At 37.7% G+C, this 27,135-nt stretch overlaps 1 protein-coding gene across 5 annotated transcripts in view; it reads left to right on the top strand.

The window, feature by feature from the left end:
• LOC115453685 overlaps positions 1 to 25,674 on the top strand; it is a 36,633-nt gene extending 10,959 nt beyond the window's left edge. For all 5 annotated transcript variants that reach the window (XM_037436790.1, XM_037436793.1, XM_037436794.1 and 2 more), the window contains 7 exons: positions 843 to 923; positions 3,043 to 3,724; positions 15,080 to 15,172; positions 15,483 to 15,669; positions 18,691 to 18,910; positions 19,020 to 19,290; positions 20,616 to 25,674. In XM_037436790.1, coding sequence (XP_037292687.1) covers positions 868 to 923; positions 3,043 to 3,724; positions 15,080 to 15,172; positions 15,483 to 15,669; positions 18,691 to 18,910; positions 19,020 to 19,290; positions 20,616 to 20,792 — 1,686 coding nt within the window. In that variant the 5' untranslated portion in view covers positions 843 to 867 and the 3' untranslated portion in view covers positions 20,793 to 25,674. The remainder of the gene's footprint in view (positions 1 to 842; positions 924 to 3,042; positions 3,725 to 15,079; positions 15,173 to 15,482; positions 15,670 to 18,690; positions 18,911 to 19,019; positions 19,291 to 20,615) is intronic.
• The last annotated feature ends 1,461 nt before the right edge of the window (positions 25,675 to 27,135 follow it).

The raw sequence follows: 27,135 nt of genomic DNA, 5'->3' as shown, positions 1-27,135 counted from the left end.
AAAACTGAATTGATAAATAATACCATAACAACAACCCTCCTGCACAATACTCAGATAATATTTTATTAAACAATGTAGGTGATGAGGAAATAAATAATATGAACCGAAAATATTTTTATTTGTTTAATTTAATCCTACATGCCCTAAGAGTCTACCAAAAGTGTAAAATATGCCATGCTTCTGATGAAGCGTGAATGCTCAACAGTGCGCCTCTATCTGTCTCTTCGAGCAATACGTACGTATATATAGAAAATACACAAATTCTGAAGGGTACTCTTAGAGGATGTTAATACTATAACTACATAATTAGGTACCTTTTTACTTATTAAAATTATATGAATCAAGTCTTAAAATAGCCTGATTTAAGTAAAAAATAATCAGATACCTACATAGAAGGATCTTAGAATCTTTAGGGCTTATGTATATTAGATAAGTACTTATATTATCAATAAAAAGCATATTTAAAGCGTAAATGATAGGACTATAAATCTACTTTGAACACTGAAAAGTTTTCAATGTTTACTATCAATTATAACCTCAAAATCTCATCGTTTTTTTGGATTAATGCGATATCCCAGCTTGTCCGTTTTATAAATAATATGTCATGAGAATTTATTAATGATTCTAAATATTATAAACATTTTTCCATTACTGTTGGTTCCAGGGCGAATTATGTATGGGCACAGAACAATGTCCTTTACGTAATTTCGGATTGCATGCCCTACGGCCACAGGCATACAAAAGCCGAGAACGCAACCTGCCCTAACGTGGCGATTAGTATTGCGTTGTTATTTTTAAGAATCTCAAAGAGGTTTATAATTAAATTGATTTATTATTTTCAGGTAAAAATCACAAGAAACCACAAAGATGTCTGACTATATTGAAGATTTAGATAAATTCCTAGCCGAATACGGCATGTTAGAGTAAGTATTTCATTTATATTTATAACTAGCCTTTGATCGCAGCTCCGCCTGCGTGAGAAAGATTTTCCGGAATAAATATTTTCCCAGGATAAAGAAGTAGCACCAGTAGTTCCGGAGATTAGTCGCTACCAACTCACAAAGTTCTTATAATATCAGTATGTATAGATTTAAACTTATCAAGATAATTGAATAAATAAATATAGGAAAAAAAGAATTACTGCCTCGGTGGCGTAGTTGTAATTGTACACGGTACAAGCACAGCTACCGCGCAGAGGTCCTGGGTTTGAATCCCGAGTCGGGCCAAAATAATTGTGACTGGGTTTTTCCATCTCGAAACATTAGGTACTGAGTCACAGCTCGGAGTCAGGAAGTTGGCGGTGTGATACTCCCGTCCCTCAGAAGGCATGTAAAGCCGTTGATCCTGCACCTGATCTCTCTCCGATCATGTTAGATTGCCGTCTCACCGAACTCATGAGAGTGCAGGAACAGAGATGCATGTGTACCTGCCTGATATACGTTGCGATTGGCCGCCGTAGCCGAAAATTGGGCTAGGAGGTTTCATTCATTATTCATTGATACACTCATTACTAATTTTTGTGTGTTTGGTGTTGGCGATCCTTGAATAAATAAAAAAAAAACTGTTACTAGGTCGTCCTAGTAACAGTTTTTTTTTATTATCGTTAATATGATGTTCCAAGTAAAATTTTTTTGAAGGAGGGATAGTTTTTTTTAGCATTCGTTAAGTATAGGATTGTAAAAAGGGACGTCTAACATGAAACTATATCAAATGGTGCAAGGCTAACCTTTCAACCGACGAAATTAATTACTTAACAAAACGAAACCCAATTAAACAAGACATAAAATCAATTTAAAGGCGAAAATATGCTATAATATTATTAAAACTTACGCTAGACATATTAAATTAGTCGAAAACAACACGGTTTTACTCACGTATCAAAAGTAGTCGGAATCGCCGACCAGTTTCGACCTATTAAGTAGGTCATCCTCAGGGGCGAGTGCTAAGAGGACGTCGCGTCGCGGAGACCTCTCGATCACTGTCAGCCAGCCACGCCCGCGCCGCCGCCCGCCTAGCGGCACGTAAAGCACGGCTCTAAGATTGGGGTGGGGGTGGTTCAGAGGGTTCCGAAGATGTCACATCTGTTTGATCAAAACAGCAGAACGCGGTACGTCTGTGGATAGAGCGCTAGCATTTCTACCCTTCGTTAAAAGCATTACAGACAAAATAGGTCATTTACTACGCCGGCAATACAACATTAAGACCATTTTCCGGCCCTTTGCGAAGATAAGGAATTTAATGCGCTCTCCTAAGGACAGTGACCCACTGAATGTGCCGGGTGTATACATGGTGCCATGCGACTGTGGCAGAAGCTACATAGGTGAAACAGGACGCAACGTGGCTACTAGATTGACTGAACACATTCGGTGTTTGAAGAAATTGGACAGGAACGGCTCTGCGATCGCCGAGCATGCATTGGATTCGGACGTTTCCCATTACATCCGTTTTGACAAGACCAAAGTATTGGCTATAGAAAAGTCTTTCGGCCCGCGTAAAATACGTGAGGCCATAGAAATAAACAAACGTCCGAATTTCAATCGTGACGTAGGCTGGACGTTGTCGACTACTTGGAGACCGATTCTTCAAACCGTACATAAATGCACTTACAGTCCTACACGAGGATTTGACACAGTCAGTTCAGTACACACAAGTGTTCTACATGCACCGGTAGCTTCACATGATCAAACAGATGTGACATCTTCGGAACCCTCTGAACCACCCCCACCCCAATCTTAGAGCCGTGCTTTACGTGCCGCTAGGCGGGCGGTGGCGCGGGCGTGGCTGGCTGACAGTGATCGAGAGGCCTCCGCGACGCGACGTCCTCTTAGCACTCGCCCCTGAGGATGACCTACTTAATAGGTCGAAACTGGTCGGCGATTCCGACTACTTTTGATACGTGAGTAAAACCGTTTTGTTTTCGACTAACGAAAATATGCTCTATTATTTGAAGTTATGGTGTTAAAGGCGGGAACCAACTTATAATCAAAATATGTTTTGTGATTGTTTTTGGTTTTGGTCTTAAATCAAATTAACGATTTGTAGCTCGCCGTCGGGATTCGACTCGTTCTCGGAACTTGGAGAAATGTTGGCGATGAATGAACAAGCGGCACTGGGAATTGAAATGCCGCCACCGATGCAGCAACACGCGGCACCAGAACTTGTAATGCCGCCACCGATGCAGCAACACGCGGCACCAGAACTTGTAATGCCGCCGAGGCGGCAACACGCGGCACCAGAACTTGTAATGCCGCCGCCGATGCAGCAACACGCGGCACCAGAACTTGTAATGCCGCCGCCGATGCAGCAACACGCGGCACCAGAACTTGTAATGCCGCCGCCGATGCAGCAACACGCGGCACCAGAACTTGTAATGCCGCCGCTGAGGCAGCAACATGCGGCACCAGTACTTGTAATGCCGCCGCCGATGCAGCAACACGCGGCACCAGAACTTGTAATGCCGCCGTCGATGCAGCAACACGCGGCACCAGAACTTGTAATGCCGCCGCCGATGCAGCAACACGCGGCACCAGAACTTGTAATGCCGCCGCTGAGGCAGCAACATGCGGCACCAGTACTTGTAATGCCGCCGTCGATGCAGCAACACGCGGCACCAGAACTTGTAATGCCGCCGCCGATGCAGCAACACGCGGCACCAGAACTTGTAATGCCGCCGCCGAGGCAGCAACATGCGGCACCAGAACTTCAACCCGCGCCGCGAACACCCGTGAGTTGTTTTTCTTTTATTATCATAATTTTTCAAATGGTTTAGTATTGATTATTAGTACTATATGTATTTATTTAAAAAAAATACAGTTTTTCTATTATTTTCTTTTATTAAAAATAATTTCCCGCAGCATATCTATGGACACCGAGGAAAAGCAGGTACTTTAAATATTAAAGGCTTGCTTCACAATTTCTAATTAAACGGGACTCATCACATAAATATATACTGCCGTGCTAAGCGTAAAAGCCGTATGTCAGGGAAACCTTATTTTGAAATAAGAGAAGTTTAGTAAATACAGTTTTATAGTTTTGTATGTAAAACGCAGATAGATAAACTCTTTTAAGGTTTTATTAACAAGTTCTAAACAAGATACTGTTCTTTAGGTAAATTCATTGGATGGGTATTTCTTTAAGCTATCTGACGACATAAAACCAAGATTTAGATTTTTTTTGAGATACCGCTCTTGAACTTAGCACGGCAGTATAAGTCGACTAAATTAAAACCTCCTTAGTCTATGCTCACAAATAAATTATCATAAAATAAATACTATCTGCATTGACCGTCTAATACAATAACTGCCACATAAAATGTTCTTGAAACTTGTGAAACAGACCATTCAGATAGGTAAGTAATTCTACTAAAAACACATTCATTTCGTTTTAATACACAACTTAATTGAACAATAATAAAATATATTTGAAACATCGCTTGCCAGACGAATATAATGAATTATATAGGTCCTCAGTACTTAGAGACTGGATGAGCGTTATATCGTACAGAGCTAATCGCAAGTGATTCACCTCATAAGGAATAGAATATCACAAAATATATTATATCGTCGGTTTACTGCAAGAACTCACTAATGGGAAAAACTCATCAATTACAGTTTATAACGCCCTGAACGAAATATAATATTTAACAAACTCACTTGATTTTAAGAATAAAATATTCAATATTATAATAGTGTTTTACTTGCTTTTAACATAATAGGGTACCGGACTCATTTTTGTTCTTTACTATTATCAAATATTTACATAATATAAATTATAACACTGAAAGAATTATTAAAATCCGGTAAAAAATCAACAAGTTATAAGACTTTGAATTTCAGTGGAAAGGGTAATTTACAAGAAACAGAAAAGAGACGAAATACCCACATGTGACGTCATCGGGAATTACGACGCGTGCGAAAGAAAGAGATGAAGCGATATTCCACATCGCGCCCACTTCTGTACATTACAATATTTTAAATATGAATTGCTCGCTCATTTTTTAACCAATTGTTATGCAGTTTTCGCAGGAGTGCTTCTTTTTCGTATTATTAAACATTACATATAGAATAATGTACAAAATCAAGCATAGGCCGGTCCCCTATTATATCTAATGTGATATCGGGAAAACAATATAACTAAAACTGACTTAATTCATACTTTTGTATTTGTCAGTTGATGAGTTCTTGCAGTAAACCGACGATATTGTAACGAGTGAGTCACAAAGGCGTGTTAACGCCATCTATCGTCAGAAATTACCTGTTTCTTAGGTCGGGCGGTAGCGCTTACTTATTAGTTTGATTATGTATATTATATATCAATCGTTTCAACGTTGAGACTGGATTCGATAAATAAATATAATATACACACCTCAGATGCGTCAGTTTCTAGTTTGTCTTTACATTTGTTCGACAACAATTTCTCTCATTAGCGTATAATGTTTCTTTCTTTAGAATTGGCATGTAGAATTTAATATGAACATTATTAGCGACACATGATGTTCAAATTAAACACGTAATATTTTTTTATAATTAAAAGAACAATAATATTGGTTCAAGAAGTTTTGCGCTAAACGTTATGCGATTGTATCTTGATAGATATGTTTGATGATAAAATTGGTTGACCTTCAACTTTTGAACTTGTTGTTTATTAATAGGTACCTATCACACGCAAAACGTAAACTATAAATTGTTAATAATTCGTAGCTTCCGTTGAACGGAAAATAGATAATTATGAAAAATAGATACATAGAACTCATATAGTACATACAATATACATATAGTAGTAGTAAGCGGCGATAGCCTAGTTGGTTGCGGAACGGACTGCCGAGACGAATGTCCGCAGGTTCAAATTCCAAGGGCACAACCTCTGACTTTTCTAAAAAATTATGTGTGTATTCTTTGTGAATTTATCGTTCGCTTTATAGGTGAAGGAAAACATCGTGAGGAAACCTGCACATCCGAGAAGTTCTCTATAGGAATTTCGAAGGTGTGTGAAGTCTACCAATCCGCACTAGACCAGCGCGGTGGACTAAGGCCTAATCCCTCTCAGTAGTAGAGGAGGCCCGTGCTCAACAGTGGGACAGTATATAATACAGAGCTGATATTAATTAATTAATATAATACATAGAACTATTTTTTTTTCCATATGTGGAAAAACACAAGGTCGAATATGTTGCGCTCTTCTAAAAGAAATATCAGCAACTTATCTAATCAGTGTTTTATCACTTTGATTCTCACATTGTCCTGAAAGAAAGTATAAATATAAACTAAAAACGAATAATGAACGAATAAAGGTACATTAAAAAAAAAATTAGCAATATTTCTGAGTATCGCCTCGTGAGTGCCACGCAAGGAACATTCAGAATGTTGAATATAATATTATTATACGCAACGTCACGTCACGTCGCGTCGCGTCATGTTGACATTATCAGTTTACGCGAGTAAATATTATGAAAAAATGCGTAATAGCGATAAAACTGTTATACTAGACTTATAGACTTGTAAACAGAATTCCCAATTAGCGCGGGTGTTTCGAAAATTCCACTTATTAGATTCAAAATCAAATTACTCAAAAAATATGAAGTTTAAGTAACATCTGGTGTATATTTCAACAAAATCTACCTACAGAATCAAAAGATATAGGTACAATAGAGCCTCGATACTCCGAACGCCCAAAATTTATACCCTTTTCGGATATTAAGCGTTCGGATTATAGTATGCAAACATTTTAGGATAAACAATAAAAATTCATAATGGAAACTATGTTTTAATCACTATAAATTGTTACAATATAATTAAGGGATGATTCTATTACATTACATACATGTGTATTTATACTTTTTGAACATTTCTAATATAGTACACTGACGGCTAGTTTTTAGTGATATTGAAAACGCTTTGTCCTTAAATTTGCGCAAAAGCATTTATTCGGGAATTAAAATGTCGACTTCATCTGCCCATTCTTCAGGCAGGGGGTCGTTCGGATTAGCTTAGGTTCGGATTATTGAGGCCATATTGTATTAACTTTTTAAAGTTTTGTGAAAACTCATAGCACCACGCTGCGACGCCGCGCCGCGCCAAGACGCGACGTAACAATGGCGTTCGATAGATAAAGTCACCACGTGGTTTGTTGCGGACAACTTGTTTGTTTCGAGTTTTGACTATAAGTACTATTTATGCATCACAATGGCGAGCGGTTACATTTTATTACTGGGAACGATGTTTAGATGGCGGGCGCAGTGCAATTTTCTGCAGTCTTTTTTATAGTCAGTATTATAATGTCCAGAAGGATGTTATTGTTTTGTACAGTCGTTTCGTTTCTTATCAATATCGACTTGACGCTCGCGTCGTCCGCGCTGTGAGTGTTATAAAAGATTATAATAATATCAAGGATTTACTGCGAAAACCTGCTAAGTGCAGTGAAGACCGTTTTGAGTTATTAAAAGTTTAAACCTACTAAAAGTGCTTAATCATAGCAGGTCTCAATTATTTTAGTAGTCAAAGTTACGATATATTATAATAAAGATTTTTTTTTGTGTAATAAGTATTACTCAATGTGTGTGATAGAAGTTGAAATCAAAAGACGCTTTTGGTCTGAGATACTTGACATCAATTTCAGGCAAAGTGAGAATAAATGGTGGATGCCCGTGGTCAAGTTTATATAATTGTACTATTATTATCTATCTATCTTCTATCTATCTATCTATACTTATACTTATAATAAATCTGTAGAGAGGTCAATTCTGTACATGAAATATATTTCCAAAATAACTATCAGGGGGTGATTAGGGATCGATACTGATGCCAAAAATGCAATTAGTAAAATTTTTGTCTGTCTGTCTGTCTGTGTGTCTGTATAACCGTTATAGAAACAAAAACTACTCGACGGATTTTAACGAAACTTGGTACAATTATTTGTCATTCTCCTGTGCTGGTTATAGTATACTTTTCATCACGCTACAATTAATAGGAGCAGAGCAGTGAAGGGAAATGTTGGGAAAACGGGAGAAGTTACTCCATTTTTTAAGCTTCCGTCGCGTGTGCAACCTTAATGGTTAAAGCTACACAGAAATCATGTATGACGGAAATGTTCTCCTTAAAATTATGTAAAAATATCCCACGACAGCATATGTCTATCTTTTATGGTTGACTCACAATAACACGTGTAACTCCCGATAGCTTAGCAGTTCGAAGCTTTCTCATTATATTTGTCTACTCTTACGTTTATAACACTCTCAGTCATCCCTAATTAAAAAGTTAACATTATTAAATATTCCATAAAAAAGAATCATAGAAATCGGTATAGAAACACCAAAGTTATACATGAAATACGTTAATAATAAGCCATCATGCGTGAATACTGAATCATGCTATAAGGATTATTTTCGTATATATATAAGGTCGCGAACGCACAGGCAGGCGGCTTGCTTGGCACCTAGAGGCTAGCGAATCACCTAGCGAGTAGCTTCGTAAAACGAACATTCTCGAACGTTCGCGACCGGCTCCATTTTTGAAGTCCGAAATCCAAGCTGCGAGCGGAAGCTAGTTATTTAATATAATTGTACTAATAGCAAGATCCAATGTTCTGTCATCTTCGTTACATACATACATGATTCCATTGGTAGATGTTGGAAATAGAAAGAAATCTACGACTCCATTTCCTAATAAGTTACCTACCTCAGTGCGAAGGTTTAATGAAATTGCCACATTTGGTCCACTTTATAAATGGCAAATTGAAATCCCCAAGTAGTACAATCCCGTCAGCTAACTTAACATAGTTGTTGGCATTATCTAAAAAAATATTTAATTCTATTGGTTTGACAGGAGGAGGGAGATAGACAGTACAGATAGCAAGTTTTTTATATTTTGTCTGCACGCATTTCAACCATTACCCAAATATCTTCACACGTAGATTCCCAAATTGATAAGCGGACTAAATCAAATTTACGGAAACTGCTAACAACACTGAGGAGTGTTTCTTTATATGAGTATTATTTATTTAAGTATATTTATTGATTTATTTATACAGGTTGTCCTAGAAAGTAGTGTCAACCGGAAGGCCAGAGATAGAGCACCCTTTGGGGTATCCGAATCACACCCATGTATGTTCTGCGATTTTTCATAGTTTTCGAGTTATGAATATTTTTCGGAATTTTTGAGAATTTTCGATTTGAACGATTAAATGTTTTCATTAAAAAAAAGTAAATGATTTATTCGAGATTTTTTTATTGCAACAAAATTTTCATTAGAACTGTACTTTTTGCCTAAAAACAATCAGCTTCGTAACTTTAATGAAAATCATGAAAATGTTGGTATCAAGTGAAAAACTTACGTTCTATGAATTATAACTTAAATATCCTTCTTTAAATTAAAAAACTAAACAGGTGACTTCGTGATTCTAAAGTAGGTCAAAAACTTCTTCAGACTCTTAACGTACATATTCATTAAGTATAAAAAAATAGTCCTTCATGGGGGCTATTTTGGCTTAAATTAGCCTTAAAAGACAGCAAGGTGGAAAATTCGTTAAATATGCCATTAGATTATAATTATTTTTTTGGACTTTGCCATCACTCCTGAGGTTAATTAGTTTTTAAGCTAATCGAAAATGACTGCAAGAAAGCTATAAGTTAAACATTTGGCATATTCTTGTGTTTAAGTTCAATTAAATTTGCATGATTCGTTGTCGTGGTTTAAAGTTTGTAAACGTGGGTGTAAGTAACTCTTTTACCTGCGATTACAATGGGCCGAGAGGATAAGAGACCGAATTATTGCTATCGCTCATGGATGCTTTTCTTTAAGTCTTCGTAGCAAGTGTTGAAAAGCGTCAGTGACTGTTCAAAGGAAGACACCTTTTCTACAACGTTTTTGTAACTTCGTAGTCATGGTTCGCAGCGCCTGTGTCACTTCTTCCCTCATAATGATACTGCAGCTTCTTCTAATTTTTGGCGAAATTTTGTCTCGGCAACAATTCGACGGGCGACGTTGGTCGAATCACCGTTGACGCGTTGACGTGTAAAGATTCTCGATGCGATTCTAGCAGGGTTACCAACTCCTAAAAAAAATTTCCCTAAAGTCACGATAAAATATCCCTAAATAGCCCTTAATGCAAATACCCCAAGAAAAGCCCTGTACTGTCAATGTTATTCTGTATGGTGTAGTGTATACCCAATATGTATAGCTATCTAAGAATATAATTGAAATAAGTTCCCTGTTTTATTAAAATTTAAAGGCCGAAGCCATGCCTGTAGTTGTGAGGATCAAAGAGAATTATAATACAGCGTCTGTGAGTGGGGTGTATGTGGAATTATTGCATTATGTTTTGTTGAAAAACTTAAACGTTTTGCGTTTTTAATCGTTTTTTGTTCAGGCAAACAGTAATACAAGAAAAAAAATTTATAGCTCTAAAAATAGCCCTATATTTTTTTAGGCCCTGAAAAAAGCCCACTACACTTATTTTAGCCCTAAATTTAGGGCTAAAAGTCCTAAGTTGGCAAGCCTGGATTCTAGTTAATTATGCCGCACAGTAAAGTCACAGACTCCGATGCCTTTCCAGCTAATACGGAGTTGACACAGTGCACGGCCCACAACACAGTAGCGACACAGACCCGATGCGTTTCCAGCTAGCGCACAGTGTCCACACAGTGCACGTTAACTTAGGAGAATTCACCCACAGTTTTAAATATAATATTTTAGTGAATATATAGGCCGCCCAACCAGCTCTTGCTGTTGAATGTCTCAAAACTGTCTACCAAACGATATTTATCAATTATTACCACTTTGACAACAAAAACTAGAACTTCAGACACTTTTTTAATTATTTTTATAATACGAGCAAAAATAAACCGTTTACCGCGTTAAATTGCGCGTCGACACCTATGTTATGAACATTTATTCTCTTTTTAATGTACCATTTACTGCGGAAATGATTTATAACGTTCTTTATGATATTTTAGCAATCGAATATGGGGCATTTTGTTGTACTTATTTAACTGTTTTTACCATATCATATCTTGTATAATATTGAGGGTAGCAGTTATCATTACACAAAGCTGAAAAACATAAGAGTTTTTGTTAAAAGTGTAGATTAGCAGGTTTTTGCAGTAAATCCTCGATATGTATATTGTATAACTCTACGTATGGGCGACTTATGTGCGGACCTTGACGCTTCGGCGGCTGATATGGGCGTGGCCAATCACACCACATTCTATTTTCAAATCGTGTAAATCCGTCGCGAACTATAGAGTTAATAAGTTTGCAATTTATATGTATGTACTAAATAGGTTTGATTTATAATATTTTTAACTGTTATACACATTATAACTTATTTCTTTATTTTTCGATTTTGTTCTGCCTTAACAAACGTTTTGTGTTCATAAATTAAATTACTAAATATAATTAATTGTTTTGATTTTTAGCATTGTTTGCAATTTTTATTAATGTAATATGTACTTATATTTGTGTAGTTTACGCGTCACATGCAATATTTTTCCTGTGGTATGGTTTACTTCGTATGTGTGGGTTTGGGACGATAATTAATACTTTAGTGCGATTCTTTAAAGTGAAGCAGACTACGCGATAAAATTACCAAGACGTCACTTAATGTAAATTTAAAAACGACACTAAAGGAATCTACTTGTATTTGAATTGAAACTGAAAATATTAGATTTTTTTTCATGACCCAATGAAAATGTAACGAAAGGTAATAAGTAAGTACTTTGTTTTGTTCATTTAGATACCGTCATTTATTTTTTCAATCATTGTCTTTTATTACATTAAATAGCGGTACGTGCTATAAGTTTGAGTTACCTTGCGATATTGTGCCTTATGTTGAAGATACAATTTTCGCTAGGTTCATCGCTTGATCTAAATCTATTTATGCTATTCGATAGTGGACAATTATTTTACACAAGGGTTCTTCGTAAACTGGCTATCACGGTGACGGCTTTGTATTCATTCAATGAAATAGTTTGTCGCGGCTGTAGGAACGTTAAATATTTTGTAGAGCGCACGCGGACTCATCGGTGATGGTCGTGCACACAGTGACGCTGTTGATTTCGGTACAATATGTATTTCGTTTTATAAACACGCTGAAGAAATTAAAACCACTATATTCATTAAATCCTTACTTTTCAATTCGGTTCCTAGTGACTATCGCAAAATTTCACGTGAGAAACAAAGAAAAAAGGATATTGTAAAGAGTGGAAGCGGACATGATGCCCGTGTTTGTAGGCTACCAGGTGGAAAACATGCAACAAATAAATTTGATTCCCTGGCTTGTAGCAAGTTATAAAATCAGCAGAAAACCTAAATATAAATGAATCAACAAAATGTAAAGATATAATGAGAGTACATAAAGTTGTGTAGTGATTAACTGCATATGCATCGGAATTCGGAATTACACCAATATTGTATTAACACGATGAGTCGAGACTGGTTGACGCCGGTTAGAATAGAGACCGTGACGTCACGGGTCTGACGCAGCTGGCCGGACAGCAAAAATATAGCCATAGTCGCATTAAATTAATAAATGATCAAAAAATCAGAAAACTAAAACTAGGATTTTTGTTGAAAATATTTGTTATTAATGGATGACTTTTGGCGCGATGTCAGCAAAGGTGAAGACGAGTATGTGATTTCATTTAGTAACGCAATGTAAAAATGACCCTATACAATACAGGGTTAGTATTGTGAATACGGGTATCGTTGTTGGCATTGAACTGAGCTCGTGATACTTAAAAATTGGTCTCGTAATCCTAGCCCACTGGTCACTGTCTTTCTTGGCTGTGCGTTTTTTAAGTATTACGGCCGGATGCCTCACTTACCTATGGACTTTCTCTACAGGTCTGAATTTTTATTGATGGGCATGGATTTGTAGACTCCACAGCGAAATGGTTACCAAATACAAACTTTGGCCTTGAAAATCGAAACTACGCATTAGTTATGTGGATTCTAATTAAATTGTAAGCTTTTTTACTCTCATCGTTTGGTTTGTTTCATGCTTTGCACGTGTTGCAGTAGAGTAGTAAATATCTTTTTTAAATACCGGCATATGTATTTACAAATATTCTTCATTCTAGATTAGTTTCTTTTTTTTTTGTATAAACGTGTACGTAGATATTATGTATATTTTGCTTCAAATATATACAGTAGTAGTAGTTCCACACAGATATCTATATAATAAAGTAAAATTAAAAAAGTCATGATTTTGTTCGTGGAAATGAATCATACGATCAAAAATCATGAACTTAAACATCGTTCATTTAAATGAGGCACGTCGCGCCGCGCCGCCGCTCGCGCACCACTCGACCTGGAGGCGCGCCAGTAGGTATAATGTCGTAGGAGGTAAGCGATCAAATTTAAGTAGTTAATGAATGGCTACTTTATTGTGTTTTATTTCTTATCACTATTTGAAAATGCTTCGTAATTGTATTTTATATGTAACAGTACCGTATTATTACATTTTTATTCGTGGCGCTGTTTTTTACCTGTTTCTCTAGTTGTAAATTTCCCTATACTTGAGATTTAATGTCTCCTTCATTATTGGTCTCTCGCTTGGTTTTGAAGGGAAGTGGACAATTAATATTTCCAACTCTTCCCTATCTTTCTATTTGATTAATTTCGTTGCGGGATAAAGACAGATTATTGTTCCCCGAGACTCACTGAGCTTTACCGTTCGGTGTCATAAAATCCGTGCCGGTCCTGGCTTACTGCAGTTGTACTGGTGTGTGTGTGTGAGGGCGCGAAAGTCTCTGATACAAAATCGCCCGCGTTGCCGCTCGAGTGGCGACTTCGTGGCTTGACCCTAAATATAGGAATGTGGAAATGTTAAGTATAGATTAGGTAATCCAGATAGGTAGTAATGTGGGCTAATTGACGCGACGTAACAGTTTTTTTTTTATTCATAGCAGAGAAAACTGTAGCTCCACTGCGCTTAGTGTTAAGTGAAGTAAAGTGAATTTTGTTTTCCAATTCTCCAAGAGATGAAACGTCCCTTAACAGTCGGCACATTTATACCGGCTTGCCTAGTAGCTTCTTCACGCACCACTGATATGACCAATATTGTTCTAAGTTATCCCAGCTCAGGCGTTATGCTCTCGAGTTTTAGCTCTTGTAGTTTCTCCGCACGAACCACCACAATTCCTAACAAAGGAATTGACACAACATCGCATCGTGTGCATTTTAGTTTGCAGTTCACTGTCAGCCTGTTCTGTATGACACAGCTCTCCGCGAAACCTCCGTTTAATAGTAATTTCAGCATCAGTAATTAGCTAGTTCGTTGAATGTTTTTCCATATAACACGTATGTATACGATCTGTTGTAAGCTTTAACAATTTTACAATACATAATTTAAATGTTCAGTTAACAAGCAGTCGGCGTATAGTCATAACTGGGTGAGAAGTCTAATCGATGAAGTAGCAGGGAACAAAATACGTACGGACTACTCTATCAATTCTATCTTGAAATGTTTCCTGAAGCCCACTCGAGCAGCGGCTGGAACTAATCTCTTGTAACCATTATCTATCTTATACCTAATAATTAGTATTTATTCATTTTATGTTTTATATTGTTCTATTTTTAATAATGTTTTGTTTTTTTGTTTTATAATTGTTTTTTGATTTTACATTAATAATACCCCACATTATCACTTTGGAACATGTCTGTAATGACTGTGTATTAGAAAATAAATAAATAGAAGTACACAGCTAGTACAACACAACACGCCACATGCTCTAAAAGTACCTATACAAAGACGCAGAGCACACGCTACGTGTTGGGATGAACAGAAGTGCCGCAAATGTGAAATCACAACACGTGTTTCGTGTGGCACTTTGCACTCGCATTGCCGCAGCCAACATATCCTACATTATTTGCCTTTCTTATACACGCCCTTAGTTGCACCTTCATTTGTGTAATGTTTATCTCCTAAATTTTAAGTCTATTCTATACTTGCTAACGAGGATGTCGGTACGTTTTGATATTAAGTATAATTCGCATCCGTATTGTATTTGTATAGTAATCTTTTGTTAATTTTTCAACTCGTGTGTTTGTATAAACTACAGTTACATTTTTTGTATTTTGTGCAGATCTTGCTTGGAGTCCCTAGCAAGGAACCATTGCAACTCTTGCCGTTTACGGTGACAGTTTTAGTTCCAAAGAGATCCCCAAAACATTATACTGTAAGTAATACTTAATTTATATATAATTTGCTTCAGTTCGTAATCGGGATAAAATATGTAGCAAGACTTACAGTGGACTTTTATCCCGGAAAACCACCTTCACGCGGGCGAAGCCGCGAGCAAAAGCTAGTAATAAATATAAATTGAAGATCATTATTATTTCTTAACAAGTACAATCATCCATACAATAGTAATCAGATAGTACAGCCCGCCATAACTAAAGGTGGATGCTGCGTCAATCTCAAAAACTTTAAAGTTATTAAGAGTTCCAAGTCTAAAAAACACTAATATAAATATTATTTATTGACAGTTTACGAGGAGGTTCAACCTTGCGCTCGTGAAACCGGATCTACCTTTCGCGGTGCAATTCAAGTATGGAAGATTACCAGGGAATGAGCCGATGTATGTGCGGGCTATGCCTGTATTTGCTAACCCCATTCAAGCTGGGAAAAGAGTGGAAACTTGCAAAAGCCATTACGACAAACTGAGGCCAGCCAGTAAGTATATTAGGGGCCGTTCAAGTAGTACGTAACGCAATTTTTGAAGACTTTTGACACCCCCCCCCCCCCTGTCACGCGCCGTAACGTTGCGTGTACGCCTTTTTCTAATATTCACAATAATTTTATGCAAAATACCGGAACGTCGCTAAAATACTTTATTGTTTTAAAATAAAAAAAAAAACAATGTTACATAACGCTTTGTACGAAACCCCTCCCGCCCCTGTAACGCATCGTATTAACCCAAAAAGCTCAAATAGAATGTCGACTGACGAGAGATGATTAGCCCTCGGCAGTCGACACAATTATGCCGGCCCGTTGGAAACGGATATACACAGGTTGATCCCGGAGCGCGACACACTTACGTGGGCCACTATGGCGGGTTTTAACTCCTTCTGTACGGTGGTCGCTATCCGGGCGGAAATAAAACATCCTACCAGCAGCCAAACCTACCCTGTGCAGCCACGGTTAAGAATGTCTGAGTGATTAACAATCATTAATGTTCAATAAACGGTCCCAATCATTCTTCTCATTGTATCTCCAAAATGGACTTACCAGAACAGTTTTATTTGACACGTTTACAAATGAGTTATTGTGACTGATGGATTCTCTAAATCGGATTGAAGATTGAGATCAGGATGGTTTATTGAGAACGGCTGTTAGTGCAACAATTAACAGTTGGTGAGATTTCAAAAGATTGCAACTTTTTTGTCTGAATTGAAAATATTAAAAAATTTACATTATTTTTCAATAAAAATTTGCAATTTGAAAACAATCGCGTTTACCACGTAGTATCCAATGTTCACTCTTATCATTGATATTTATTTCTGTCACAACATACCTTAAGAATTACATTGACGCAAGTGCAAAAAAACATTAAATTGACTTTATAATCCACAACATTTGAAAAGTGACAAACTATCGAATGCAACATCGACTTACGTGTAATTACACGAAATTAATTATTTGTCATAGTAATTCTAAAGGTGCGACAAGTAATAAGGTGTTTTGGGGCAGTGGTAGTGTAATATACCGCCATGGTCAGCGACAGGAGGTCATGGCGAGCGATGGGCTCCTTCTGCGAGTGCGTCATCTCGCGGAAGGAGAGTGCGGGGTCGTGAGCTGGACGATCCCGTCCGCAGCCAGAGGAGACGAAGGAGGCGCCGGGAAGACGACTGACCGGCGCCTCGTGCCCTGTGGTTCGGGGGCATGTAAAGAGTTCCGCCACGGCATCTCTACCTGTCGTAAGAGGCGACTACTTGGCACACACTGAGAGCCGCGGAGCGAGCAGGGGGGATCAGTTCGCACGAATACAGCGACTACGAGGTGGACAACAACGTCAATCTCCCGATGCTGCAGACGCCAAAGGCGTCCTTCAGCGTCCGGGGGCATCTTAGCCCCCACAATTGCAGAGGTGCCGCAATGCGGTATAGTGCAGAGACTGTTCCGCGCAACTATCTCAGTGCAACAAGATACTCCGGGGCCGTCTCGTATACGCCGATGAGGGCCACCGCGGGTTTTGGTTGGTAAGCTGGTGTAGAGCGTACATAGCGGTAGGGACTTGGTCCAATGCTCGCTCGCATGATGCTATACTTCCGAGTGCCGACATTGGTCCGTAAGACCGGTGAAACCAACACAACCGTTCCACTCACCCCTCGCGTGGTAGCGATACGCTTCCTGCCTGCAGGAAAACAAATGGTATTGTAATATGTGCATTATACAGGGTTATTTGAAAAATACCAGTAAGACTGAGACTGAGACTAGATAGTCCTGCGAGGTTACTGGTATTTTTCAAATAGCTATCTAGCTAACATCATAAACAACTATATTTGTTCTATGAGTTTTGACATAACTCTATATATTCATTAAAATATATTTTCAAGTTTTATATGTACTGTCGTGACATTTGTACGTCTATGTTTCATTCATAAAGAAGACGACGCACGCTCGCGCACGCTTTCGTTGTCAATAATAATAACACATTCTCATTACCTAGTTAATATAAATTGCTCGCGGGTTTTGTATACAGTATGTACCTACAATGAGTGCACAATCCCTTCATACTTTACCAGGCTTAGGACCGGCTACATTAAAAAGTTAAAAAGAAATTAATCGTATGTAGGTAAGTATTTCAAACAAAATCACAACGTTTAACGTAATTATTCTTATAAGGCTTTTTTAATATTAAATATTGGTAGAAGGTATTATTCACTTTCAGAGTTCATCCGTAGGTACAATCGATCGACGCGGCGACGAAAGATCGCGGCACACAAGGAGTAAGAGTATAGCGCCTGCGCATTAAAGTAGACTGGCGGTTGGATAAATAGGTCAACCACCTCCGCCGCCCCGCTTACAACCGCGCGATTGGCACGAGTTTGTTTACCGAATCGTCACGATGTGCATAGAATTAATAACATTAAAGCGGAAATGAAATTAATTATTTATTTTTGTATGAACATAAAATCTAAATTGACAAAAGTCCTAGAACAAACATTGTTGTTTATGATGTTAGCCTAAGATGTTTTTATTACATAGATACGTTGTCCAAGCTCAATACTAGCAAGACGAAGGCAAGGTAATTGTCCGACATTCACTTAATCAATCTCAAACCACTGTCGCGGCTAGGCGGCTTACTAACTTTTTGTATTTTTATAAAAAAAATGCCTTCCTGTGTTTTTAGACAATGTACAAATTATACTGCAATTGTGAATGAAATTCATGGCGATGGGGCAGTCGTCGCTCGGGCCAATTCGGGCATACTCGGGCCCACTCGTGCCGTATAAATGCGAGCCGCTAGGGCTTCGACTATAGTAAATACTGCGCTGTTTTTATGTGCAATTTTGTTAGTGTATAACGCGTCTATTTGTAAAACATCACTGATGTTAGCTATCTAATCCATCAGGGTTGCTGGTACATTATAATCCGTATAACTTGAGATGGGAATATTTGTTACAAAACACTGTTGTAAATGTAATTTGGTCAGCAGAAACTTCAATTGATTGCTAGTATTTATTGTCTTAGGGGGTGAAGTGTTGGCCAAGAGCGTTCTGCACTCGTACCAACCCGGGCCCGGGGTGTACCAGCAGGGGGAGCCGGCCAACCCGCAGTCCTGGTTCTCAATCGTCGTGCCCGCCACCGGTACTCAGATCCAACATATTTACGAGATGAAATGTACGAAGAAATGCTTCAGAAAAATGATTCATCGAGATATTGAAATCATTTTCACCCTCGAGGACATGTGGTGCGTATAATTGTATCATGCTTTGTATCTACTCGCTGCTTATTTCTTATTGTAGATTTTATATTATATTGTATAATACATTTTATAATACCGTGTGTATGGGATGCAGGGGGAACGCGTACGCACGGCATGTTATGGGCTTACAATCATGCTCGAGCCCCTTTCGGGACCTTAAAAATATGCTGAAGAATCACCAAACACACGGCAATCGTGCCCAGACTCCGAGCACTCGGAGTTCCAGACGCAAACGTCCCAGACTGCTATCTGTCGAATCTGAATCCATTGACTCAAGTACCTCAGAGGTGGAATCCATTGATGTGAGCCGCGTTGCGTCGGCGGCGAACAATATTGAAACCAATGAGCAACACTTCGAGCCTCCGGTAATTATCACTTACAATATGTTCCAATAAACTATCAAAGCTAGATTAATCTCTTAAATTCGTATTTTGCTTCTCGTGGGTGGCATTATCCGATGTGAAGTTCTTTTTTTTAAACTAATGGCTAGTCGAGCAAATAGCTCGCCTGATTGTAAGTTACATTTGCATGGAGCAGCGCCACCCGCGATAGCAAAGCTATGCTTGAAGCTGACTGGCTCTTCTCACTTTGAGACGTTTCCTCGAAAATTCCTCAACCTATCTCAATCGAGGTTACCTTGAGAATTAATTCAAGGAATTCTCGAAAATGGTATTCCTTGGTTAAAGTTTGAGTTATCTTGAGGATCCTCTGGTGAGGTTGTTGGTGCCCAAACCACTTCTACCCAAAATATTTGGTAATAAAATCCACAATAGTGTCTTTTCTAAAACGATAGCGTCTTTGGAATTCTATGTCCTCGGAATATTCTATTGGGTTTTTTGCATCTCTAAAATAACGCCGCTCGAGATATTCGTATAGAGTATAGTACAAGTACTGCAGGAACCGGTGGAATCCATTTTTGACACACTTGAAATAATATCAGAATAAAGGAATCGGATTGTAACACTGTTTACAAAGCCAATAACTTTCCTCGAGTCTTCCTTAAGGAAAGTCGCGAGGTACCTTGAATTTGACAGTTGATTCCTTTCTTCGAGAAAGGATAAGTGTTAAATGACGTTGAATGGAGCAGATTTTGTTTTGAACCAAGTAAACAGATTACCTGCAGTGAGGTTGAGTGGAGTCGAGGAATTTTCGAGGACACGTCTTAGAGTACGGGTGTAAATGTTGAATGTTATAATGAGCAGCAATTGCACCTACAATGTGTTTTGATTGCCTCGGTGGCGTAGTAGTAATTGCAATCGAATACAACTACCGCGCTGAGGTCCTGGGTTCGAGTCCTGGGTCCGGCCAAAAATTAATTGTGGCTGGGTTTTACCTTCTTAAAATTATTCAATCGCAGCTCGGAGTCAGGAAGTTGGAGATGTGGTACCCCCGTGCCTCGGAAAGCACGTAAAGCCGTTGGTCCTGCGCCTGATCTCTCTCCGGTCATGTCGGATTGCCGTCTCACCGAACTATGAGAGTGAAGGAACAGAGAGTGTTTGTGTATTGCGCACACACTTGTGCACTATAATATCTGGACGCGACTGATCTCCGTTGAGAGTGGCCATCATGGCTGAAATTCGGCTAGGAATCAGTCGATGTCCTTCAGAGACTCGATAGCTTTAGCGCAGTGTCACGTGTCGGTAACACATGTAAGTACATGTCATGTATTTCCTGAATTGATTTCCCCCAGTTACCAGACGCCGTCATGAACTCCTCGGTAATGGCCCTGGCCAGTATCCAATACCTGACAGACGACTTAGTTAGAGATTACGGCTGCAGCGATCCTCGAGTCGTGCAAATTTGTCAGACATACTTGAATGCCGGGATTCAACTTTTGAGCGGAATCTTACCTCCTCAGATGTTCTAGTCGAGCACATACACTCACAATACGGAACAGTCATAGTACTTTGTATTTTTCAATACATTTTGTAGACCGTGTTGCAAACTAATAAAGATTATTTTTACTACATATCTTCTAAAAACGTAAAACCTTACCTTAGTATTGTGAGAAAAAAATGCATACACACTGTAAGATGTATTGAAAAAACGTTGTTGTTTTTAAAAAGGTATCCAAAAGAAGGTTTAGGTTATACGAATTGTATTATGAAGCTTTAAATATTTTAAGTAAATACTATTTAAAATAACAGTGTCAGGTATTAAAAATACGAATTACTTACAAATATTTTTTTTAGGACGAAATTAAAATACCAAATATGTATTTTGTTACCAAATATTTATTTTAATTACAAGTAATTCAAATGCTACCCTACTGGGAGTATATTTCCCAGCGTTGACATTGAGTCGTTACACCGGTGAAATCAAAATGAGCGGTCCTCTCACTTCCCAGTCGTGCAATAACGCCTTTGTTTTCCCATGAATAAGAAAAGTAGAGGCTATTTATAATTCGAATTTATAATATATAAAAAGTTAATTTAACTTTTGGATACCATTTAAAAACAATCGTAATATATTTTTTGAATGTTGTGCACCATCAATATATACGGTCATTTTGACATTGCGTTACTAAATGATACCACACACTTATCTACTTGGAAATAACACTACACAATAAGTTACTTGAGCCGTAAATGTAAAATAAAAAAATGTAAGTTTCAAACAAAATAGACATTAATAGAAAGTAATTTTAATTATACGAGTAAGCTCTGGAATGAAGTCCGTGTGTCGGTGTTCCCTGAGCACTATGACCTGTCCTTCAATCGTGGCGGGGCCGTTCAAGTATAACGTAACGCAATTTTTTAAGATTTTTGAATTATTCATCATAAATTCCGGATACTAAAAACCAGGATTTTTGGTGAAAATATTCGTTACTAATGGATAATTTTTGGTACGATGTCAGCAAAGGGGAAAACGAGTATGTGGCTTCATTTAGTAACGCAATGTCAAAATGACCCTGTATATTTGGTTATTTATAAGTTTTGAATATTTTTTGTACTACTAGTGCCTAATGCCCTGTACTCACGACGTTTTAAGTCGATCTGACGACGCGTTTCAAACAATAAAACGCAGTAAATGGTATTCAGTTGGGGGCTGCACGTTTTAATATTTCATAATATGGAAATGCACGCGCAAACGTTGTCGGCGACTAAAAACTTCCTGTGCGGACTTAATAAAAATAATAGTAGATGTTATATATTACTCACGTAAATTAGTTGCGGAAAATGTACAAACATAAACACCTCGTCAGCTGATTACAGAACAAATGTTTGTTTTTTTTTCCCTTAGTACAGTTCAGTAAGTATTCGTAAATATGCGTAAATAAAATTTGCAAATGTAATATCGAATTGGATTAGACGGACGAAAAAACGGCCTTATCGCAATATTTTATCTTTTTTTATAAAACATTATGTTACCAATTAAGGGGTTAGTAATCTATAAATTTAATTTAAATACGAAACACAGATCTGCGAGGGAATTAAAAATTTGTTAACAAATGTTTTTGTAACTAGCCTGTTCTTGCCCTTGCTATTTCAATACAGTGGGACAGGTGTGCTGCGGTGCTTTGGTGGCGCTGCCGGTGCAGAGTGGCGATAGTGTCGAGTGTCGACGACCAAGCGGTCGTAGAACATTATCCAGCACGACGCGAGTTTGCGCTAGGTTGAAACCGGTGAATCATTTTTTCAAAACTAAAGCGGTGTCTATATGTTTCCGTCCAATCAACTCTTAAGGCATTAATGCCGGCAGGCAGTGATAAGATTTCCGAAAACCCCTCATTCTGAGTTCTATGGTTTCTATACATTCCCCTACAGGGACATTTTATAAATAAAAATGCATTTTCTAATATATTATTTGTTGGGCTTTTAATATAAGTTAGGGTTAAGTTGGAAGGTCCCTTCGCTTAAAGAGAAGCCGCAATGCGGCTTAAGTACGGTTTCGCGTTGCCATTTTAGTGAAACAAGATACCCCGGACCATTCCGTATGCGCCAAAGATACTACCGCGGGTATTGGTTTGTATGCCGGTGTAGGGTGTACATAAGGTTAGGGACTCGGTCCAATGATCGCTCGGATCATGCTGTACTCCTTAACATCAACATTGGGCCGTAAGACCGGCGAAACCAACATAACCGTACCGATCGTTCCCCAAGTGAATGTATCGACAGCGCGTTTAACCCCGCGAAAAAAGAAAAAAGGGTGAAGGTACAAGACTGCACCACGCCGCAGCACCAGTGGTGTTTTTACTTATAAAAACCATACTAAAATAAAAGTAGCGAATCATTATTCTTATTCATTTTGAATAATAGTCGTGGTGTGTGCATTTGCAGTCCATCTCGTCATAGAAACTGTACCGACCGCAGGCAACAATACGGCTGCGCTCTCGACCGGAGCAGGCTCGCCTCCGACTCGTACGTTTTAGCAGTAATTACGAATCAATGATCATTCATCCGAACTTATCCCAACATGAAAGTAGTTACAAATCGTTGTTAGCCACGAAGTGTTACACTACACGACACTTATCAAGACCATCCCAATCGGCAACTGTAAGGTGATTATCTCTCCATCAGATCCATTCGTGATATTAGTATGATTAATATCAGATTGAATATGCAATGTGGGTTGATGGCCCGACATACTGTATAGTAATTAGAAAATTTGTGATATGAACTGTATCTAATGTTACGGATTGAACTGACACCAAATAATCACCGCTGTAACAAGTTGCTCGCTTTGTAAACGTGGGAATAGTGTAGTTTTTTTTGTTATGTTCCTACTAATGGTAGCACCTGAACATAATAAATAACGGTACAAAATTGATGTTAATGTTTGATTCGCTACCAATGTCCTGCAAGCACAACGTATACACGTGATACATCAACGGTGATGCATCGTCTATAAGGTACAAATGACACAATAAATTATCATGACATTTATATGTGATAAGTAAATACCTAATTATTATAAAGTTTGATATTCATAATAATATATTATATACGTTAAAAAAATAATATTTGAATATATTGTTAAATGGAATATTAAAGGCATAACTCAAAAGTATGAATAATGGTTTAGGGATTTACGTTTCATTATAGAATCTCTGTCTCGCACAGAATTAAAAGTTTTGTAATATTACCAAACGACTTTAAACGTTTGGTATTTTTCCAGTAGAGACGCACATAACTAAGTGAAATAAATTTTTGATTCTTTTATGGTGCCATTAATTGCTCCTACAATGTAAATTTTCATATCCGTAATATCCGAGACATCTGTATCTAACTGCGCAATGGATAGACAAGCGCGGGCGTCAAATGCAAACGATTTAATTCGGATACGATTATGGATATTGCATACAAAACTTGTCTGCGAATAATTGTCTATAAGAATAAAGCATACACGTTGCTTTTAACAATATTACGACACGCTCAAATTTAGTCGAGAATTGTGTATTTTTAATTCAAATTTGCGCTGAAACCGCTCAAGCATACACGAATAATAAACAGGAATTTTGAGATTATTTAATAAAAGTCTTGTGCATAGGTCCGTGTACTACAGCGTGTGTATAGGTTATTTCATCCATGAAGACGCGTCTGAGCTAGCACCATGTCTGAGCTAGCTGTTGCGGGGTGGTACGAGGTGTCGCGTGATAATGACACTTATCCACGTCTCAATTTAGACGCTAAACATTATAAAGTGCGCGTGCACTCGCTTAGGCACATTAAGGGTCAGTAGTGGGGCGCGTCCTCGTGGATGAAATAACATTATGATGTGATTTATTTTATGTTGAACTTAATCCCATAGCGTTATTTTGTACATATCATCGTGTGACGATATGACATAGTTATCAAAAAGGACTGAATTTACAAAATCAAAGACCTGGCCGCAAACACAGTTACCAATGTGATTAACTTATTGTATGAAGAAAGGTATGATAGACCACCTAGTTATCAATATTCACTGGTGGTTGGTCTGTCATATGTGAGAGTCCGCCTAGGTAGGTTGGTTGGATGATGTTTCTGCTGTTTATGTGCGGTCGTATCGGTTACAATCCGGCGAACGGCAAGCTTGTGTCGACATTCAAAGCAATAAAAAAATAAAATAATTAATAATAATATTTGTATTTTCGCTCCTTTTTGATTATCTACGTTGACCTAGTTGAAACTTACAAATAGTGTAGGCATAAATATTTAATTGTTAGAATCGTACATACTCATAGGTCGTGCCTCTTGTTTATTGTTTTAAATTTTATAACTGTTTTGAAAGTATTAGTAACAAGTCTGAGCAAATGGTGTAGCGAAATTATATAAAAGATTAAAGTAAAAAAATAGATCATTTTTGCAAAATTTTTTGTCGATACCTACATTTCTGATGTTTTGCACCTGATGTCCAAATTATAATAAATTATAGCAACTGTTAGCATATGTAAATAAATGAATAGTTCCACGGCCGACGGATTTATTTATTTAATATTGTCAATGTGGAATATCACATTTTTTATTTGATTTATTACGTTACTATGTGGACGTGTGGATACATCTTAGTCTGACACCAACATTTTTAATGTTATTTTGTATTCACCGGTGATACATTTATTTAATATAGGTACATAAAGCAAGTGCCTTTTGCTTTTCATAGTTGATATTGGTACACTTGTAAAAAAAATACAGACAATCAACAAATTGTAATTGGAATGTTATTGCGAATTCTTCAGACGTTGCAGTGGTTTTTCAAACAATTTCAAAGATTTTGTACTTAAATTGTAGTCAATTGTTTTAATAAGCATAATATTTGTTATACGTTTTCTTGTTTTATTTTTCGGTAACGAAATAATTTCCTTTCATCCATCCTCAGAACGAACCCAAACTATTTCAGCATACTTCTTTCAATCTTTGTCACCACATCACTCTTACAAGTTCTTATTATGAGAACAATTTAACTGTTTACTAATAATAATCCTTAATGTCAACGATCAATAATACTTTGATTTTGACTGCGACTGCCTCGGTGGAGTAGCTGTAGTGTGCACGGTACAACTCCACTGCTCCGAGGTCTGGGGTTCGAATCCCGGTTCGAGCAGATTATTGAGTTTTTCTATTCAGTTTTAGTTCGAAGTCTGCAATAGGCTTGCCCTTTATCTCACTGTGGGATGGAACAGTGCGCAATATGCCCTGGTAGCACATCTGCCTACCTTCGGTGATAAAGGCGTGATGTGGGTTTGTGTGCTGCTTCTGATATGACTACTTATATTAACAAATAAACTACAAATATACATATAGGCGTTACATAATATAAGTACGTATAGACTATAGTACTTTAAATATAAATATAATGTACTGCTGTTAAATGTAAAGATAAGGCGGTGTCAGTATGTACCTACTTGTAACACTGTAAGCAGGAAAAATCTTGTTTGGGTAAGTAGGTAAGTACATGTAGTTTAGCAATTAATTACCCTAATTCATAAGCAATACAACATTTATCATATAGGTAAGTACATCAACATAATAGGCCTAATTTTAATGTGTGCTAGTCAATTGTATACCAACACAAATATACAGGGTATTTTTTCAAAGAGTATCCATATTTTTTTATTACATTCCAAATATACCTAATGACTAATATAAAATGGAAAATATTTAAAATTAATTATAATTAGCAAGTTATTTACAATTCAAAATATCTCAAAAAGTGTTTGATTTATGGTCAATGTTTATACGTTTGTACGCGCGATCATTGATAACAATCATAGAACGATACACACAAGCCAATATGAACATGTGTTAATTTGCCGACGCGACGTAACGCGTAAACCGATCCTTGCCTACTTCCTTGCGACGTGACGCGGGCACGCACTCTGATAATGATTATTACCTACACATAGTACATAGTTCTTTACTTTTACTGGGTTTAGGACCGTCATAATAAATAAAACCTAAAATACTATTTTACCATTTTAAAATCGCAAACCACTGTTAGTCTTTATTATGGCGTATTTAAAAAATTGGAATCAACTATTAACCTTCAACAATACGGGTGGATGCCCTGAAGAATTCAGTAACTTCCACACGTAATACTCGCTAACACCGCATTGTTTAGCTGCATCATTGGTGCCGGCACGAGGGTCCCGCTCGAAAAATTCGATAACCGCGTTTTCGATGACCGGGCGTATCACGGCATGTCCTTCTTGATCAGCTGCATGAGAGGGTGCACTGAACTGCCAAAACTACAATAACCTTTGGTTGGCTGCCAAAATCGTTCTCCGA

This window comes from Manduca sexta, chromosome 9, assembly GCF_014839805.1.
Source record: "Manduca sexta isolate Smith_Timp_Sample1 chromosome 9, JHU_Msex_v1.0, whole genome shotgun sequence".
Classification (NCBI taxonomy): domain Eukaryota; kingdom Metazoa; phylum Arthropoda; class Insecta; order Lepidoptera; family Sphingidae; genus Manduca; species Manduca sexta.
Note: the sequence above shows the minus strand (reverse complement) of the source record. Positions and strands in the feature narration are given on the sequence as shown.